At 44.2% G+C, this 18,397-nt stretch overlaps 2 protein-coding genes across 2 annotated transcripts; one reads left to right on the top strand and one right to left on the bottom strand.

The window, feature by feature from the left end:
- Positions 1 to 1,114: 1,114 nt before the first annotated feature.
- Positions 1,115 to 3,170, top strand: COMTD1 (catechol-O-methyltransferase domain containing 1). The gene is made up of 7 exons (XM_037804642.1): positions 1,115 to 1,271; positions 1,454 to 1,581; positions 1,786 to 1,891; positions 1,982 to 2,100; positions 2,204 to 2,258; positions 2,524 to 2,657; positions 2,916 to 3,170. The coding sequence occupies exons 1-7, from the start codon at positions 1,178 to 1,180 to the stop codon at positions 3,066 to 3,068; spliced, it is 789 nt and encodes a 262-aa protein (XP_037660570.1). The 5' UTR covers positions 1,115 to 1,177; the 3' UTR covers positions 3,069 to 3,170.
- Positions 3,171 to 4,485: 1,315 nt separating this feature from the next.
- On the bottom strand, positions 4,486 to 17,711 carry VDAC2 (voltage dependent anion channel 2). The gene is made up of 10 exons (XM_037804638.1): positions 17,553 to 17,711; positions 17,291 to 17,345; positions 16,237 to 16,305; positions 15,449 to 15,498; positions 12,227 to 12,379; positions 12,080 to 12,132; positions 11,280 to 11,507; positions 10,538 to 10,688; positions 7,310 to 7,367; positions 4,486 to 5,236 (listed from the first exon to the last, which is right to left on the bottom strand). The coding sequence occupies exons 2-10, from the start codon at positions 17,319 to 17,321 to the stop codon at positions 5,145 to 5,147; spliced, it is 885 nt and encodes a 294-aa protein (XP_037660566.1). The 5' UTR covers positions 17,322 to 17,345; positions 17,553 to 17,711; the 3' UTR covers positions 4,486 to 5,144.
- Positions 17,712 to 18,397: the final 686 nt, after the last annotated feature.

The raw sequence follows: 18,397 nt of genomic DNA, 5'->3' as shown, positions 1-18,397 counted from the left end.
AGGGCAGCAGCCGGGTCACCTATGGGCTCCTTTTTAATGTCACATTTATAGGCTACTAAGAGCCAGGCCTGTTCTTCACCTGGATTTTCTCATTTAATCCCCACAGAACCAGATGAGGTCGGGACTGTCATTAACCCCATTTTACAGTTGAGGAACGCAGCTTGGGTTGCCCAGCCGTTCTGTGTGTCCTATTAGCTCAGAAACCAGACGGTGAGCTTCACTAGGAATACAAACCAGGACAGCATCTAGGCCTCCCCAGAGTTTGGCACACGGCAAGTATCCAACCAATGCTCACCAGCAGGACAGCCCCACGAGGGGGCGCCATCCACCTTCCACTCTCTTTCCTCCCCCACGTGTTTGCACTCCAACCTCTAATCTTCACAGCAGCTGCCATTTATTAAGCACTGTGTGCCAGGCTGTGGGATCCGGTGCCATTTACAGTAGGGACTGTGGTCCCCATTTTACAGGGAGGGAACTGAGGCTCACAGAGAATGACACCCCGAGATCATCTACCCATGTCTGTCAGGCACCCAAATGCAGGATTCGAATCGCTAAGGACATTGTCTCTGTGCCCCATAAACTAGCCCTGCCCCAGGGTTCTGAGTCCTGCCTCTGGGCTGTGTCTCCCCCAGAGCCAGATCCGTCACTCCTTCAACCCCGTACTCTTGGACACCTCCCGCAGGCGGCCTCCCCTGATTCTCAGTGCCTCTGAAGAGGTATTTGGTTTGTACCACTTTGTACTAGTTACTGTCTTGTTACACTGATGTACTCCCACCCTTACCCCCTTTGTTCACATATGCCACAGGGAGCCTGAGCAGAAATGGTGGCGAGGAGAAAGCACAGCGAGATGAGCACCAGATCAGTCCTTCTCGACCTAGGTCCCTAGACCTCAGGCGCCGGGCGTGACAACCCAGACCCTAGAGGCAGGGCCGGCTCTCCGCCGAGGGCGCAGTTCCGCGCGCGGCCGCCAGATGGTGCCCGGCCCGCTAGGGCCCGGTCTGCAGCGAGGCGGTGCGGCCGCGAGATGGCGCCGGAGACCGTGGCTCCGCGGGCAGTGCTCGGACAGGGCGGAGCCGGGGAACACGCGGATCCGAGTTCGGTCCCCTAGGCCCTGGCGCACGTGACCAGGTTGCCGCCGCCGCCGCCGCCGCCGCCGCCGCCGTCTCCTGCCCGCGCCATGACCCAGCCCGCGCCCCGGCTCTCCATACCCGTCGCGCTGGCCCTGGGCTCGGCCGCGCTGGGCGCCGCCTTTGCCACCGGTCTCTTCCTGGGTGAGCAGGGACGGGCCTGCGGCGCCCTCCGCAGACCCCGCGCGGGCGGGACGGGAGCACGCGGACGGGAGAGCGCGGGAGCCGAGCCCGCGAATCCGCGAATCTGGCCGCGGGTGAGGTTAACCCCTGGGGCTCCGGAGCCCCAGGCCCCGACCCAGCACGGCCCTCCCTCCCCCTCGCAGGAAGACGGTGCCCTCCCTGGCGGTCCCGGCCAGAGAAGCGCCTGCTGCCCCCCGAGGACGATCCGCTGTGGCAGTACCTGCTGAGCCGGTCCATGCGGGAGCACCCGGCGCTGCGGAGCCTGCGGCTGGTCAGCAGGGGTGGGGGCGGGAACCCGGGCCGGCCTCGGGCCTGACGGGCCCCACGTGGCTGTTGACCTTGGGCTGGACGATGGCGCTCTCTGGGCTTCCCGGCCACGCCCACAGGCGCGCCCCTCGCGGGGGTGGAGGGGTCAGAACCTGGGGCGGGGGGAGAAGTCTGGCAAGGCTGGTGCGACCCCTTCCCCCCCCCACAGCTGACCCTGGAGCAGCCGCAGGGGGATTCCATGATGACCTGCGAGCAGGCACAGTTTCTAGCCAACCTGGCGCGGCTCATCAAGGCCAAGAAGGCGTTGGACCTGGGTATGGGCGCGCGCCCGGGATCACTGGGAGCCGAGGTCGCCGGGCCGGCCCCCAGCCTGGGCTGAACCTGCCCGTGTCCCCGTCCCCCAGGCACTTTCACGGGCTATTCGGCCCTGGCGCTGGCCCTGGCGCTACCCCCGGCCGGGCGCGTGGTGACCTGCGAGGTGGACGCGGGGCCCCCGGAGCTGGGGCGGCCCCTGTGGAGGCAGGTGAGTCCCCGCACACCTGAGGCCTCTGTCAGGTCCCCGGAGCCCTACCAACGCCTGCTTCGGGGGAAGGGACGAGCTGGCTCCGACCCCCCTCTTTCCGCAGGCCGAGGAGGAACAGAAGATAGACCTCAGGTTGAAGCCCGCTCTGGAGACCCTCGGTGAGCGCTTCAGCCGGAAGGGCCTTGGACCCATTTCCCAAATAGGGCCCCTGAGGTGCCAGCCAGTGGCCGCGTCGGCCGGGGCGGGCTTGGGGCAATGACAGCTCCCCGCTGCCCTGCCTCACGGTGCGCGGCCACATGTAGGGTGGCAGGGCCGGCCCCAGCCGGGTGCGATCGGTCACAGCGCCTGAGCGGGCCTAGGCAGGAGCTTCCGGCCGCCGGGGTCTGCAGACTCAACCATGTCTGTCCCTTGTTCCCCGGCAAGACGAACTCCTGGCTGCGGGTGAGGCCGGCACCTTCGACATGGCCGTGGTGGACGCCGACAAGGAGAACTGCGCTGCCTACTACGAGCGGTGCTTGCAACTGCTGCGACCTGGAGGAGTTCTCGCCATTCTCAGTGTAAGAAAAGGAGATGGGGAGGAAGAGAGGACCCTCTCAGGGGGTGGGTACTCATCTTTTCCCTTGGCCCTCCCCTGTGTGCCGCCTCCACGCCCCAAAGGCCCACCCCGAACATTCCCGCAGTCCTCAGGTCGTGGTGCGTTGGAGCCCAGGTTTCCCGGCAGGAGTTAGTCTCTGGCGCTCGCCCCGCCTCCTCCCCCGAGCCCCACCTCCCACAGCCCGTTGGCCCCGCCCCTGTAATGCCACGCCCCTCCGCAGGTTCTGTGGCACGGAAAGGTGTTGTGGCCTCAGCAAGGGGACGTGGCTGCCCAGTGCGTGCGACACCTGAACGAGCGCATCCTGCGGGACGCCAGGGTCCACATCAGCCTCCTGCCCCTGGGCGACGGCCTCACCTTGGCCTTCAAGATCTAGGGTTCGCTCTCACTGAGTAACTCGAAGGGGACCTGGGGACCTGAGGACCTGAGCCATGGACCCTGAGTTTTAAACCCGACAATAAAGTGTTCTTTCCACTAACACTGCCTAAGGCAGAAATGGCATCAGCTTAGAATATAAGGTTTTGCACCATATGGTCAGGCCTGAGTGGGGGAAGGAAGCACACCTGATTGAGTCCATAGCTCCTGGGGTACACCTTGAGTTATGGATAACCCTCAGGCCCTGGCTATAAAACCACCTTTCTTTCCTACTCATGAAAGCATATTAGGTAAATAAGGTCTAATTTCCTGTAAGAAAATCCTTAAGAAACTGGTAACTTGTGCCACCCCTCACAATAAATGGCCACACCCCAGCCAAGTCTCAGACCAGGTGAACTCTGGCCCCTTGCAGGTGTGAGCCAGAGGACTTAGCACCCTGTTAGCTAAGGAGCAGCAGGCCATCTTGGGTATGCAGCCTTTGAACAGGTCCCTCCTGCCTGGCACCAATAGCAGTTTGTGAGAGCTGTCTGGTGGTCTACTTCACACTTCTCTTAAGTGCCCCTCACACTTAGCTTGTGCAGACACCTTTTCCTTCATTTTCCTTCTTACCTCCAAGTCCTTATTGGCAAGTTGGTTCAAATTCCATACTTCTGCAACTAAGTCATGTGTCTGTGGAGGGCCTTAGATTTCTGATTCAGTCTACTCCAGTCAGTCCCCTGAGACCACAAGGCATTTCATGCCCCCAATCCACCCCTGTGGAGTCTGAGCTCTGATCTCCTAACACCAGATTTTTGTCAACCTGAAAATTTTCAGCATGTATCATTTCTTAGGTGATGAGTCCTAAAGTTTACTGCACTTCATTTGTTTGCTCTCAAACTTCAAACTGTACTTCATATCTTGTATTAAGGACTTGTTGAACAAACCTGCCTCCTCTAACCTTTGATCATATTCTCCCAACTATCTTCTTCCCTCAGAAAACTTGCTCTTTTCTCCCTTTTCAACCATACTCACCTATTGATTGCTTTCCTTTATATCAAGTCTTCACTCCTCTCCAGATAAAGGCCAATGGCCAGAGAGCCTGAAGGGGTTGTCTCTGGTCTCATACCTACGCCCAAGCTTTTCAATCCAGTATCTGCCTGGAAGTAATGATCTCACTGATGCCCACGTAGTCCCTTCCCAGCCCTCTGATTCCTGGCACTGTCTACACCCTACTCCATTTAACCACATCTAGTACCATCCTACCAAACTAGGGCCTAGTACATCTTCCCCCTTAATAGTAGCAACAGCTCACAGGGGTATGGCATATACATACAACCTTCAGCATCATCTCTTCATTTTCCTTTCTTTATGGTTTACTAACCTTCCTGGGGTTAGTGCTGATACAATGTAACTGTACAAACTTACAAAACTGAAGAGTATACAGGCATATATCCTCTTATTTTATTGCAATCTTAAAAAGTTTATGGAATTACTCTAGGGACACAGTGGACTTTACGGCATGTAGGTAAAGAGCAAAATGCTCACCAAAAATATATAGTATTAGCTAAACACAAGGAAGATTTAGCTGACAAGTTTTTAACTCTGCAAATACTTGGAGTCATAATTATGTATACTTGTTTTATTCATCATTTGTAATGTACTGAGATACCAAAGTATTTCTAATATTGGTTGAATTTAACAAAAATTTTTAACCTCATCTTAAAACATCCACTGATCCATCTCATTCAACGGCAATATCATATCAAATGTTAAAAGGAACATAAAAACAAACATGCACACAATTGCACAGTTTTCATAAAGGTCTATTTCATTATTGGTGGGTAGCGCATTTAACAGTTAAATACATTTAAATAATGTATAGGTGACTGCAAGACTGCAGCATTGGTAACTAGATAACCAATTCAACTAGAAACCAGCTAACAAGTAACTGTCTAAGTATTTAAAATGCAGCTCTTGTTTAGATCATCCTTTGTTTTGATCACCTTCTTGGGGGGAAAAAAAAAGCCTGCTGGTCACAATGGAAATATATTAAGGCCAAATCTTCCAATATCCATTCCCAGAGGTTTCTTCAGCTGGATTAAGCCTCCAACTCCAGAGCAAGCCCAAGTTTGTGGCCTCCAGCATTAATGCTCTTCCCATCTACCAGAGCAGACAGCGTAAGCTTCACACCTGGAAGCAAAAACAGATAACCATGATGCACCCAAGCACCTCAGGAGTCTGCTGTTTTCTCTAATAATCACCCCGGAACCTTCCTGCCACTTTGCCTGCCAAATGACCTACTAGTGCAGCCACCAGAGGGCGCTTGGAAGTATCTGACAAGGAACTCCAAATGCCCTGGGATGTGGGAGAATCCATATTCAGATGGAAAAGCACCATCCTCAAGTACCAAGTAACAGAACATAAACAGCTTAATAATATATAAGTTCAAAGCGCTCTAGAGAACATATAATGTTCAATATATTATCTAGGCTAAAAGAGAATAAATATTGAGTCATGATCAAACGCTATGTATGACTCTTGACTGGATCCTAGAAAACTACAATAAAGAGACATTTGGAGGACAACTGGGGAAATGTTAATACAGACTACATATTAGGTATTAAATTAACATTAAGTTTCTTAGATGTGACAATGATACTGTGGTTATGTAGAAAAATGTCTTAGGATATGCATGCTAAGGCTGATATGTTGACATGCCAGCAAAACATATATTTAAATAATTGATATAAGAGTAAGCAGAAAAAAGAAAACAAGATATGCACATAGCCACAGATAAAACAAATGTGGTAAAATAGTAAATGGTGAATGTGGGGGATGGGGGTACAGTATGCACTGTACTATTCTCTCAACTTTTCTTTAGATTTCAAAATAGTAAAAAAAAAAAAAAATTGGAAGAAAAATCCCTATTTGGAGGGGGAAAAGGTTCTAAGTACTTTCAACCTTGACATCATTTAGGAGCTTATTAGAAATACAGAAACCTCCATCCCAGACCTACTGAATCAGAATCTTCATTTTAACAAGATTCCCAGGTGATTTGTGTGCACACTGAAGGTTAAGAAGTAATGCTCTAAAACTTTGAGAGGTAAAGCTGAGAACACAGGTGTAAGGAGATAGAATGAGGGTAGAGAACAGGCATTTGATGCTGAAGTAGTAGAATGTTCAACAGGATTGATTGTATAGATCCAGAAATGGATAGCACAATAATGTGTGATAGTGGCACAATATTGAGATGGTAGCAAAATGGATAACATAATACCATGTGATGTTAGCACTGAACAAAGATGTCTGTGAGTAAAGTTGAAAGAAGAAGGCTAGCGGCATGTATGAAACCAGAAGATAGATAATATCAAAACTGGGACTGTGTAACATAGTGAAACCTAGCATGGTCAGTGATGGTAACTAAATGTACAATATAAAAATGTTTTTACATATGGGAGAACAAATGAATGTCAACCTTGCAAGGTGCTGATAAAGGGGTGATACTGGGGAAAAAAATATAATCAATGCATACTAGAGCCTATAGTTAACAGTAACATTGTAATATGCGTCTATTAAATGTAATAAAGGTAATACACCAAAACTAAATGTCTGTAAGTGGGGGATATAAGGGAACAGTAGGGGATTCTTGGTGGTGGTGGTGGTAGTGTCTGGCCTTATTGTGTTTTATTTTTATCTTATTATTCTTTTTAAAAATTTTTTGTAGTAATGAATATGTTCAAGTGCAGATTGTGGTGATGAATGCACAACTATCTGATGATTCTGTGACCGACTGTACACGGTGGATGATTGTATGGTATGTGAATATTATCCCTATAAAACTGAAGGGATACAAGTGCAAAAAAAAAGTACTGCTACAGAAAGTACAGAAATGTTCAAAATACTATATACGATAACTGAGACTACAGAGACAGAACAGCCAAAGGCAAAATGAGTAAGGAAAACAGGAGAACATCCTTATTCTGAGACCCATGCTGAAGCATTCAGATAGCATTCATGATAGCTGCAACTTCCGAACAAGAAAGGATGGGAACGGATGGGGACAAGAAGGGGTAAGGAAAGAGAAAAGACAAAAAAAGAGAAAAAAAAAAATAGGGGTAAAGGTGGCAAAAGGTAACTGGGTTTTCACTGTACTCTTCTTTCAACTCTTCTGTATGCTTGAAAAGTCTATAAAATAAGTTATGAAAAGAAAAATAGTTTAAAAAATACTACTGAAACAGTTCCTGCTTATTAAGGGATACTTACCAGGCCTCAGAGTCTGAGTGTAGCCCACACCAATTAAACTAGAATTGTTGACTTTTGCCTAAAATAAAACGCAAAAACAAGTGTAAGAAACATTTCTGAATGGAGACAAACCCCCTCTCCCCTATCATGTTTCCCCTTCATGCAATTATATTTATTCACATGAGATAATAAGATTTAATACTGTATACTACGTCAAACAAAAATCAGGTGCCACTTTAATTCTTATCCATTCAGCTCAAAATCAAACTGCAAATAGGACACAATACTGTTTTCTGGACATCCATTGTTATCCACTGTTTGTCCACAGATCCTAAATTATCCATGCAGCACAAGAGCCTGAGCACTCTCATAAAAACAGCACTTGCATCTATTCCTGTACAACAAAACCATGTTAAATGTGGCCAGTAGGAAGTCCACCAGGCTCTCTAGCTGTTTGACTGGCACACACTAGCCTCAAAGACTGAGCTGTAAAGCTAAAATCCATGACGTAGAAAACACACATTACTACTTTTGGGGTTCTTCTAAAAGAATCAAAGCCTTGAATGTTAAATGGTAAGGACTTCCTGTGAAGAAATCACATCAACTAAAAACCCTTTACCTCACATTCTCACATCTCACAGTAATGCAGTTGGGTCTTGGATATATAAATAGACTGTCCTTGAGAGAAAATTCCAATTGGGCATCATTTACCAAACAAGGCCCCTTCCCTCCTTATACAATTCTATTATTTTAGGACCTAACCATAGATTTCAGGGGCTGAAAGGAATGCTGGAGAGCAAGACATGGCAACCACTAACATCATTAAGCTACACCAGAGGCCCCTGGCTGTAAATGGGGGCACCTCTCCCCAGTCTCCCTCTACAAAGAGGCCTAGGGTGCCCAGTCAGGCAACTTTACTGGATCACCCTTAAATGATGCTGCTCCTCAGCAATTTGAGTGTGATGGTAAAAAAAAAGTAACAGCCAGCCTCCTGGAACTAAAACAGATTTGGAAATGATTTGATTTCTATACTCCTTCATAATACGTATCATCAAAAGAACCCAATCCAGAGAAAGAAACGATATAACTGTACAGGCAAAAACTATACAACAGCACTGTATCCACCTGGCACTAAAGCCAAGTCTTCATGAGCAACCAATGACCACGTGGAGTCTTTTGTCAAAGGAAAAAATACCCCATTAGCGACCACCTTGGACCTAAGACATTACGAGCCTCAGACACTTGGATACAAATTCCCATTATGTCAGAGTAGGAGTCATCCTGAAATTGTGAGCTTTTAGGGGCATGAAGCAACACTTCAGGTGCTGCTAGACTGGGGGACAGCAGCCCTAATTAGGTGGGAAGTGTTGGATACATTGCCAAACCCCAGGAATCACTCAATGACACAGAGGTCTCAAGCTGCCTTCCCAATTTAATGATGAATTGCTAGTAGCAGAGAGCCACATCTTCTGCTGGCATTAAATCTGTGAGGGTGCCATAGACATACTTTTGAAGAAAAAAGACAATTTAACTATCAGATAGGTATGCTGCGTGAATCCTGAGGTTTTTATTGCTACAGTGCAGTTAGAAACAGAGAAGGGAAAAACAAACGAATCCTGCCTTGCCAACGGAAAAGCATTCTGGTGCTTCTCTTTCTGTCTGATTATAACTGTGCTGAGATAAAATATGAATGTAATGTATCTAAAACTTAATTACCTAATTTATCAAAACATATTGTCCTTCATTCTTAAGAATGAAGATCACTTTATAACAAAATTAACATCCATGGATGGTTTAATTTGCTTTCATTCCTAGTACATACAATGCAGGTAGTCCTGGGCTGTGAAACAATGACATGCAGGACCTGCCACTGATATGCCTGAAATTGGAGCCAGCCCTTCCTCTACATCCCCATATACTGGACCCCCTTCTCCTCTAACCCAAAATGACTGAAGGAAGAAATAGCAGAACAAGTGTAAGATCAGGCCTAGGGGGGCCAACCATCCTGGTTTGCCCTGGATTGGAGGCATTCCTGGGACACAGAACTTTCAGTGCTAAAACCTACACAGTCCTAGGCAAAGTACGATGTTCACCCAAGACAGGACTGAAATCAAAAACATGCAGTCCATGTCCCCACTACATTTAGACCTGACTCCCAGGGGTCTAAATCTCCCTGGCAATGCAGGATTTGACTCCCGAGGATGAATCTGGACCCAGCATTGTGGGAATGAGAACATCTTCTTGACCAAAAGGGGGATGCAAAATGAATCAAAATAAAGTATCAGTGGCTGAGACAAGAAATCACCCCAGTGGGCATTCTTATGCACTATGTAGGTAACCCTTTTCAGGTTTTAATGTATTAGAATAGCTAGAAGTAAATACCTGCAACTATCAAACTGCAACCCTGTAGCCTTGACTCTTTAAGACAATTGTATAACAATGTAGCTTACAAGGGGTAACAGTGTGATTGTGAAAGCCTTGTGGATCACACTCCCTTTGTCTAGTGTATGGATGAGTAGAAAAATGGGGACAAAAACTAAATGAAAAATAGGGTGGGATGGGGGGGATGGTTTGGGTATTCTTTTTTACTCATTTTTTTAATTTTTATTTTTATTTTTTTCTGGTATAAGGAAAATGTTCAAAAAAATACATTGGGGTGATGAATGCACAACTATATGATGGTGTGAACAGCTGACTGTACACCATGGATGATTGTATGGTATGCGAATATATCTCAAAAGAATTTGAATTTAAAAAAATAATAAAAATTTAAAAAATAAAAAATAAAAAAAACACATGCAGCCCAGTCCTGGCTCTACCCCTCCCTTCCCTGACAGTGGTGCAAGTCCTTTTCCTCTCTAAGTGTCAGTTTCTTTACCTGAAGAAACTGAAATGGCATGTGTCCCACTGACTTCTCAGATCAAATCTGAAGACAATGTGTCAACTAAAAAGAGACAAAGTACTATTATTCCCCAACAGAGAAAAGAACCGCCCCTAAGGCTTTTAGACAAGCTTGGGGCCAAGGGTCATTCAGCAGCTCTTGAGGTTAAACAAGCTCCTGTGGCCTGACCTGGAAATCAAACCTCTAACACTAGTCTCCATGAAGAAGAGCAGCATTCCAAATTCTAATCCCAATCTGTCTATAAACAGGATTGTGTGACTTGCAGTTCAAATTTTCAACACAATTCAATATACCCAAAGATTAATTCAACAACCAAAACCCCATTCTAAACCCAAAGCAGTACTCACAGAAATAGAAGCAGTGGGATCCAACTGATATTTAGCTGCAATGCCAAAACGAGTGCAGTTGGTACCTGATGTCCAAGCAAGGTTTACTGAAGTGTCAAGATCTTCACACACTTTCTGATAAATTGATCCTCCAAATTCTGTCCCATCATTGCTATAAGGTATTTTAAATTAGTATATCCAGGATAGACAATGTAATAATTTCTAAGGCATTAACTGATATGGTAGCATTTACATTTAAATAAAAGAAATTTTACACACAGGCCTTTAGTGTTCCACAGAAAAACTTTTTAAAAAGTTTAGAAGTTTCTTTTTTTTCCTAACCCATGTCCAATTATAGGGAGCAATAAAATAAATCATAATACTACATCCATCCAGTGGACTTACCATGCAGCCACTAAAAATCATGTTGTAGAATACATAATCATATAGGAAGTTGGTCAAATACATAAAGTAGGGGAAAAAAGGTTATAAAAAACTGTCTTTCAGTTTGTATTTGGCAACACCTCAGCCTCTACTAAAGTGAAGCCTCACGAAATGAACATTTACTCTCTACATCAAAAGACAGATTGGTAATTTTTACTATATAAGGGGTACCACAGAAATACCCAAAAATGATGTTTTTATGTTAAGAGAAATCCTTTAGATTTCATGTTTAGAGGAATCCTAGATTAAGATGACAAGAGACATCAAATACCATCCTCTGAGGTCCTACCTCATAATATCCTACAGAAGAAACACTTACACATTAGTGTGTAGCTGGAAGTCTCCAGTCCTGTAGCCCACTGCAAAGTTATTCCTTGTCAGCTTTGATTTGGCACTGTCAAAGGTCATCTGGTAACCAGCAAGCCAGCCCTCATAACCAAAGACGGCAGAACCGTGGATTGCAGGTCCAGCAAAATCAAAATCAACATCACAACCAAGGTTTATACACTCCCTCTTGTAGGAAGACTTGATTTTACCACTTTTCTTTCTGGAAAAAGAACAAACTGACTTAAAACAGATGCCATGGGGTGATGAATGCCCAACTATATGATGGTACTATGGACAGGTGATTGTATACCATGGATGACTGTATGATATGTGAATATATCTCAATTAAACTGAATTAAAAAAACTGATGCCAGTAGGAAAGATTTACATACATAATTCCTGCACAGAGGGCACAAACAGATTTAAATGAACTGCAGCGTAACTGGGGAGAAGCAATAGCACAATCATAGGGGAAAAAACAGCTCAATGAACTAAGGAAAGAGCACACAGGGTGCTGAAGGGCCACCAGCATAGGGAGACTGCTTAGCAGAATGGGTAGTAAATTTCCAGTCTCTTCGAAACTTGTTAATTACCCAAATTAGCACCACAATGGAAAAATGGAAATATGTGAAAGAAGGCCAACAACAACAACCACTGTGCTCCAAAAACAGAAAGAGATTTGCCATCACTAGGCAGTTGAGTAAACTATCAAATAGTAAATGTGCATCTTTCCTAGACATACAGAAGAGGAATGCTTTTAAATTTAAAGCAGATAAAAATGCACATGCTTACCCTGTGTTTGGTGAGAAGGTGGTATCAAATGTCAGTTTCAAACCTTGACAAATCTATTTTCAAATAAAGAGATTTTCTTTTTAGAGTCATTTCCTTAGCAAAATACAAAAATAACTTAAACTCTAAAGCACATTTTCAAAATGTTACCTGGTCTTCAATTGCGATTTCTGTTCCCAGAGTGTTATCAGTGTTCCACTTTTCTGTGAAAGTGAGACCATACTCACACCATTTGTATTTGGTCTCCAAGGTCCCAGTAACTTTACCAGTGTCTGTATTAGATGAACCAGATGTTGAGAATTCCTAATAAGACAATAAATAACTTCATTAACTTTCTCCTCAGCCTAGAAGGATCCACTGCCTAACAAACAAAAACACCCACTGAAACGTATGGTAATTTCATGAATCTCCTTTTCCTGTTTAGCTTCCTGAACACTTCTACCCTATACATTGTGCTTCTCTGAGAATATACAAATGAGTGACCAAATTAACCCTCAAGTAACTGACTGACGCTTATTAACAGGGGACATTTCCAACCAATCACAAGTTAACCTGTAGCTAACTCCCCAAATGAAAAACTGTATATCTTTTCTAATACTTAACAATATCAACTGCTACTTCCTTTAAAGGAAACTTCTGTTAAGGAAATTTTATTTGGAATTCAAAAGTCAATGGGAGAAGAAAAATGTTTTGGCACAGCATCTAATCTACCTGATATTGAATAAAACACTAAATAAGCCAGTATGGGTAATCAAGGTTTCACAAACAAAAAGACTTTTTAAAAAATTATTTGGTAATACCAATATCCTGTTTTCCTAGTCTTCACCCGACTTCATGCCTTTCCAACTGGCTTTCACATTTTCAAAAAGGAAAAAAAGGCAAGGGTAAGGATTTATATAGGAGATTTACTCTACAGTTGGTTTATAGCATGCATAATATAAAACTATATTATGTATATCAGATTGTATCACTAGAACAAATAACCTAATATAATGATCAATTTAAAGTGCATTATATAAACTTTTGTCTACAACAAATATAAATGACTTGCCAATCTTTAATTGTACAACAACTGAAATGGAATACTGTGGGGGAGGGCTTTTGTGAAATTTAAAAATTGTTATTGGTAATCCAAAAATCTAATAATCTTACAGAGCTCAGTATAACAGGCTACAATTAAACCCTTCCAAGGTAAAATATTAAAATGCCCCGAGGGACAGTTCTGATTCACAATTTGTCTGCTAAGGAGGGCCATGCTCCAGCCACTGGAAAGCCAAGTCTAAAGAAGACGGCTGATCTGAAATAAAAACAGAAGAGATCTTCGACCAGAAAAGTGTGACACCTGCAAAGTGAGGAAACATCAAGAACTATATTGATAGTGGAAAATGCCAATCTGTTGCCCTTCACTTAGAAAACACAACATTTGCAGAATTACTGCTCTGTAGTTAAACAGACCTAAAACCTTATACCCAAGGTCTTACATACAATCTCCTGAAATTACAGGCTTTCATTAACTGGAATTTCAAGTCAAAGCTTGGCAATAAATACCCATATAAAAAAGCATTGGATTGTGTTAGGGAAGAACACTGGATACAGAATGAGAGGAGTCCTGGCATCCAGCTCTTGCTCTGTCATTTACTAAACGAATTAACACTGAGAAAGACACTTAACTTTTCCGGGTCTCAGTTTCCTCAACTGTAATAACAAAGCCTATTTCTGGAGGATTAAATTGGATTAACACTGTGAATGTACTTTGCACATTCTGATGTGTTCTACACAAAAGAAAATCATTATTCAAACAATATATAGAGAGTATGTTCCTTTAGTAGACACTTTGAATAGGGAATGTGTATGACTAGCTATCTTTAATACTGAGTGACAATAATTAATAACTCTTGGGGCCCCATCTACTGCCATCCAATAGCCCACAGTTCAAGAACCAGCCTATATACATGCCAAGGAATCCTCAAGTCTCAAAGCAAAGATCACCCACTGGGACCAGAATTGGGCCAAATGACACTACATGTAGTGTTTATACCCTTCACTCCATCACCAGACATTTTAGCTTCCTAAGTACATTCTGGGGTGGCCCAGATATCTTTGCAGTTCAGGTGAAAGAACAGAGGCAGGCATTATTTGGTGTCAGCTCCTATTATAGGATCAACACCATCCTAACTGAATTAAATAAATTAAATGGAAGCAAAAACATACTATATCTAATTCAGCTCCTTCATGATCTTAAATCTACTTCATAAAATGTTCCCTAACTATTCTTGATTACATTGTCTTTCCTTTCCAACAAAAATTCTGGTTCATCAAACCACTAATACTTGATATTCTTCTTTCTGATTGTTTCCTAGTTTAAAGTCTATTTTGTCTTTCCAACTAGAAAGCTTTTTAAGCACAATAATTGAGCCTGATTTTATAATGACTTTTGTGTTTCAATAAATACATAGCAAGTGTTTATCAGGGGCCTCAACAGGTTAAGAGTAAGAACACAAAAAACAAACACCAAATCATTGCTCTGTAGCCTGTTATCTTGAGCAAGTAAGTCACCCAACCACAAATGAATGCCCAGGCTTCCTTTCAGAACAAAGAAACCAAATGATAGCTACGACCAATATAAAGCTCTAGAAACCTAACAAGTCTAGGCATTATGAAACTACAACATGACTAATTTAATAAATACCAGTTATATACACTAAAGGAGTTAATGACAGCAAGAATTTGTAACCAGTAATATTCAATATGCATATACTATACCATCCATCCCAAAACAAAAATTTTTAGCGTAAGGAAAAATTTTTAAAAATTAAATTTTACTTTATCCCCTTCTAAGAGTTAGTTATGGAAGGCTCAAAACACCCAACCAAATACCAAAATACCAACCTCTTTGTTTTTACAATCAAATCTGGACTCCCTAATTTCAAAAAATACATGTGGAAATCTTCCCCATGAAGGACAACTAGGATATGACCATTATATAAATGATCAGTATGCTCAAATTAATAAGAAGTTACTGAACATTTTTATGCCCAGAATTATGAAAGGCATTTAGAGAAAGGGTTACAAAAAGTAGATAGGTTCCCCGCCTTCTAGCTTACAATCTTACTGAGTAAACAAAGAGTCCCATCACTGGTGTCCTTCCTGAGTTCCTCATGCATACAAAGTAAACAATATGGCAAAAAAACATGAATATCATAAATTATTGCCAAAGTCAAAATAAATCAGGCTACATATCTCTAGAAACAAAATTAGCTATTTCTGCCCTTCTTTAAGATAAAATTAGCAGACATCTTTCAGCTATGACTACTTACGTGTTGAAAAAGTATATAAAGGCTCATCAGAACTTATTAGATATCTAACACTCACCACGCCACTGCATGACTTTGTTTTCACATCCAGTTTCACCAAGCCAAAACCTTCAACAAATAGAGAACAAAAGATAACAAAATGGGATGCAAACCAATAGTTGACTACACATTAATGAAAAAAAAAAAGATTCCACATATCCAGAGATAAAAAGTGCGTGTTCATACAATATTTAAATACAAATATTGAAAATTAGTTCTATATAAACTGACTTTAAATGAGAGAAGATCTCCATGCTGCAACAACCAAAAAAATGAAACAAAACAAAAAAACTTTTAAACTATTTTTAAATCTAAATAGCAGGTATATCAGGCCAAAATACAACTTAAATCTAAAAATAGCCAATACTTTTAGTACATTTATCTAAATGGGTATCTAATTTTAATCTGAAGGAGGGGTGAAACAAAATCTTCAAGAAAAATCCAAATTCACTTGAAAAAGCCCATATTGCTTGAAAGCTATTAAAAGTCACCACCACAAAAGCAAAACAATAATACATCATAACTAGTCAACCAAGGCTGAAGCATTTATAACTGAAGGAAATAAAGGCACAAGCTGTTTTTTCTTAAAGGTTAGAATTCTTCAATTAGTTTGAAAATACTGTGGGAAATTGGGGTGGAGGGGCATGTAGACTGTTACCAAAAATCTATCTAGAAGAAGAATTAATGCCACAAGATATTTACAATTTGAAAAAATGATTGGGATTAACTACCCAAACACACACATTTTCACTTTTGATCAAAAATTGAAAAAAAGAAAAAAGAAAAAAAAAACAAGAACAAACTTACCAAATCCTTTGTTGAAAATATCTCTCGCAGCTTTGCCAAGGTCAGCATATGATGGAGGAATACACATTGCTGGTGGGAAGAAAACATTCCAACGTTAATGTTCCTGCTTGTTGGAACTGGGATTTTAATGTTACTATGAGCTACAATAAAACTTTAATGATCCCTGAAGGAGATATCACCAACAAAGACTATATGGATAACCACATTAAGTGGACTATACAAACTTGGTAACTTCCTTCCAAAACAGAAAAACACATTTTCTATTCCTAAATTTACATAGTGCCTATGGACTCACTTCCTTGGACCAGACTACTATATAGAATCAAACACAGCTATGCATTTAACAAAAATCACTGGGATAGACTGATTTTACCAAAGGAGATAAAATCAAAACCTAAAGCTAGGATTTCTCCTCTGATATGTATCTTAGCATCTTCACTGAGGTCAAAACAAACGTTCTGGAGTGGGAAAAGAAGAAAACTTAATGCTCTGGGATCTTAAACGTTGAAACTTAGAAAAAATACAGACATCTATGCTGCACTCTCGTGTCTACATCAACTAAATATCAAATGGCACTTTAAACATATTAATATGACATTGAAGTCCTCGGCCAGTGCAGTGAGGCTTAAGGACAAGCAATCTGAGTTCTTACACCAGCTCATTCATTCAACAAGGCGTGTCCACGCCCTCAGAAACACATGTAATGACCTTGCGCTCTCACAAAGGAGAGTATTACTTCCTCTAAAAAGTGACTGATACAATCCCTCAAAGAGGGACTCCAACAATTAGTGGCGTTTGCTTTTTTGCTCGCCAAAAACACGTCGAATAGCTGAAGGTGAATGCAGCCAGAGACCAACTCCCCGGGCCTATCCAAGAATCCAGCAGCCCAACCCCTCCTCTGCAGGGCCCGGGTGAGCACACGGTAGAGCGGCTACCGGAAAGGAGCATTTCCGAGTTTTTGGAGAGATGTGGGGAAAGCAGTTGTTTTCTGGTCGACAGGTTCCAACTCCCCGGACACTCCGCCCCATCCCGCAGAAATCCCTGCTCTACTTACGCCTCATGCAGCTCTGCCCATAGGTCGCCATGGCGAGGCCTTGGGAAGGGGTGATCTGCGGGAGGGACAAGAAGTGCGGTCAGTGAGGGTCGGAGGCAGGTGAAGGGCCAGAAGGGAGTCTCAGACAGAGAAGGGCTAGGGGCCGCAGGGGAGCGCGGCCATCTTAGGGAGCCAGGGCCGACCCCAAGTCTGATTCAGGCCTCCAGCTTAGCCATCGCGCCCCTGCGCTCCCCAGGTCGGTCTTTGGCGGGCGCGACGGTACCTGGTTGTCTCTTGAAGGGGGCCGCCGCCGCCTCTCCGCTCGTGGCTGAAGCCGCTAGGCTAGTTCAAGACAGGGCTGCAGTTGCCGCAGCTGGAGGGCGAAGTGAAGGAGACACCGTTCCGCCCGCCGCAACCCTGTCCTCCCCTTACCAGGACCCCGCCGCTGCCCCCGGGCTGTCCACCGCGCCTGTCCCCGCGTCTCCGCCCGCCACCCACTCCAACTTGCTCTGGAGTGGCCACATTGACTGAGAACAATTTCGCCCTCGGGGTGGGCTGCCTCCTTCTGTTGGCGGGGGCCAGAAAGGCAGACGCTTCTGGACCTCGGGTCAGGCAGTGACGAGGACAGCCCCAGAGGCGAGGGGCGGGGAACGGCGAAGGCAACGCGGCGAGGACCGCGCGGGCGGGGGATGGGGAGGAGGCTCCGGGCGTGCTCGACGCCGGGGGCGGGGCGACAGGCGCGTGTCCGCTTAGAGGCCGGCGCTGGTGGGTGCGGCTGTGCATCTCCGAAGGTCACGTACTTCTCTCCAACTCTTCTCGGCGGCAGTGTCCATACCCCATAGAAAGACTCCCAAGGAGAGGGCGCCTGGAACCCTAAGAACCCCTTCTGCCTTGAGCTAGTGCGGCCTATGCTCTCACTCAGGGTTGGGACTGCTTCGCACACGCACAGATCCGCAGCTGTCTTGGGGAGACACCCCTGCTCAGGCCTCACCCTCCTCTGAATGAGACAGGCCTGGGGGAACTTAAGGAGTGATGCTGACCACTCAAGTTCTCCGGGGGTACGAGAAGAGTAGGGGAACCAAAGGAACAACAACAAAAAAGCAATCTAATGAGACAGAAATGGAGACA

This window comes from Choloepus didactylus, chromosome 15 (assembly GCF_015220235.1).
Source record: "Choloepus didactylus isolate mChoDid1 chromosome 15, mChoDid1.pri, whole genome shotgun sequence".
NCBI classification, from domain to species: domain Eukaryota; kingdom Metazoa; phylum Chordata; class Mammalia; order Pilosa; family Megalonychidae; genus Choloepus; species Choloepus didactylus.
This window is presented reverse-complemented; position numbering and strand designations above follow the sequence as displayed.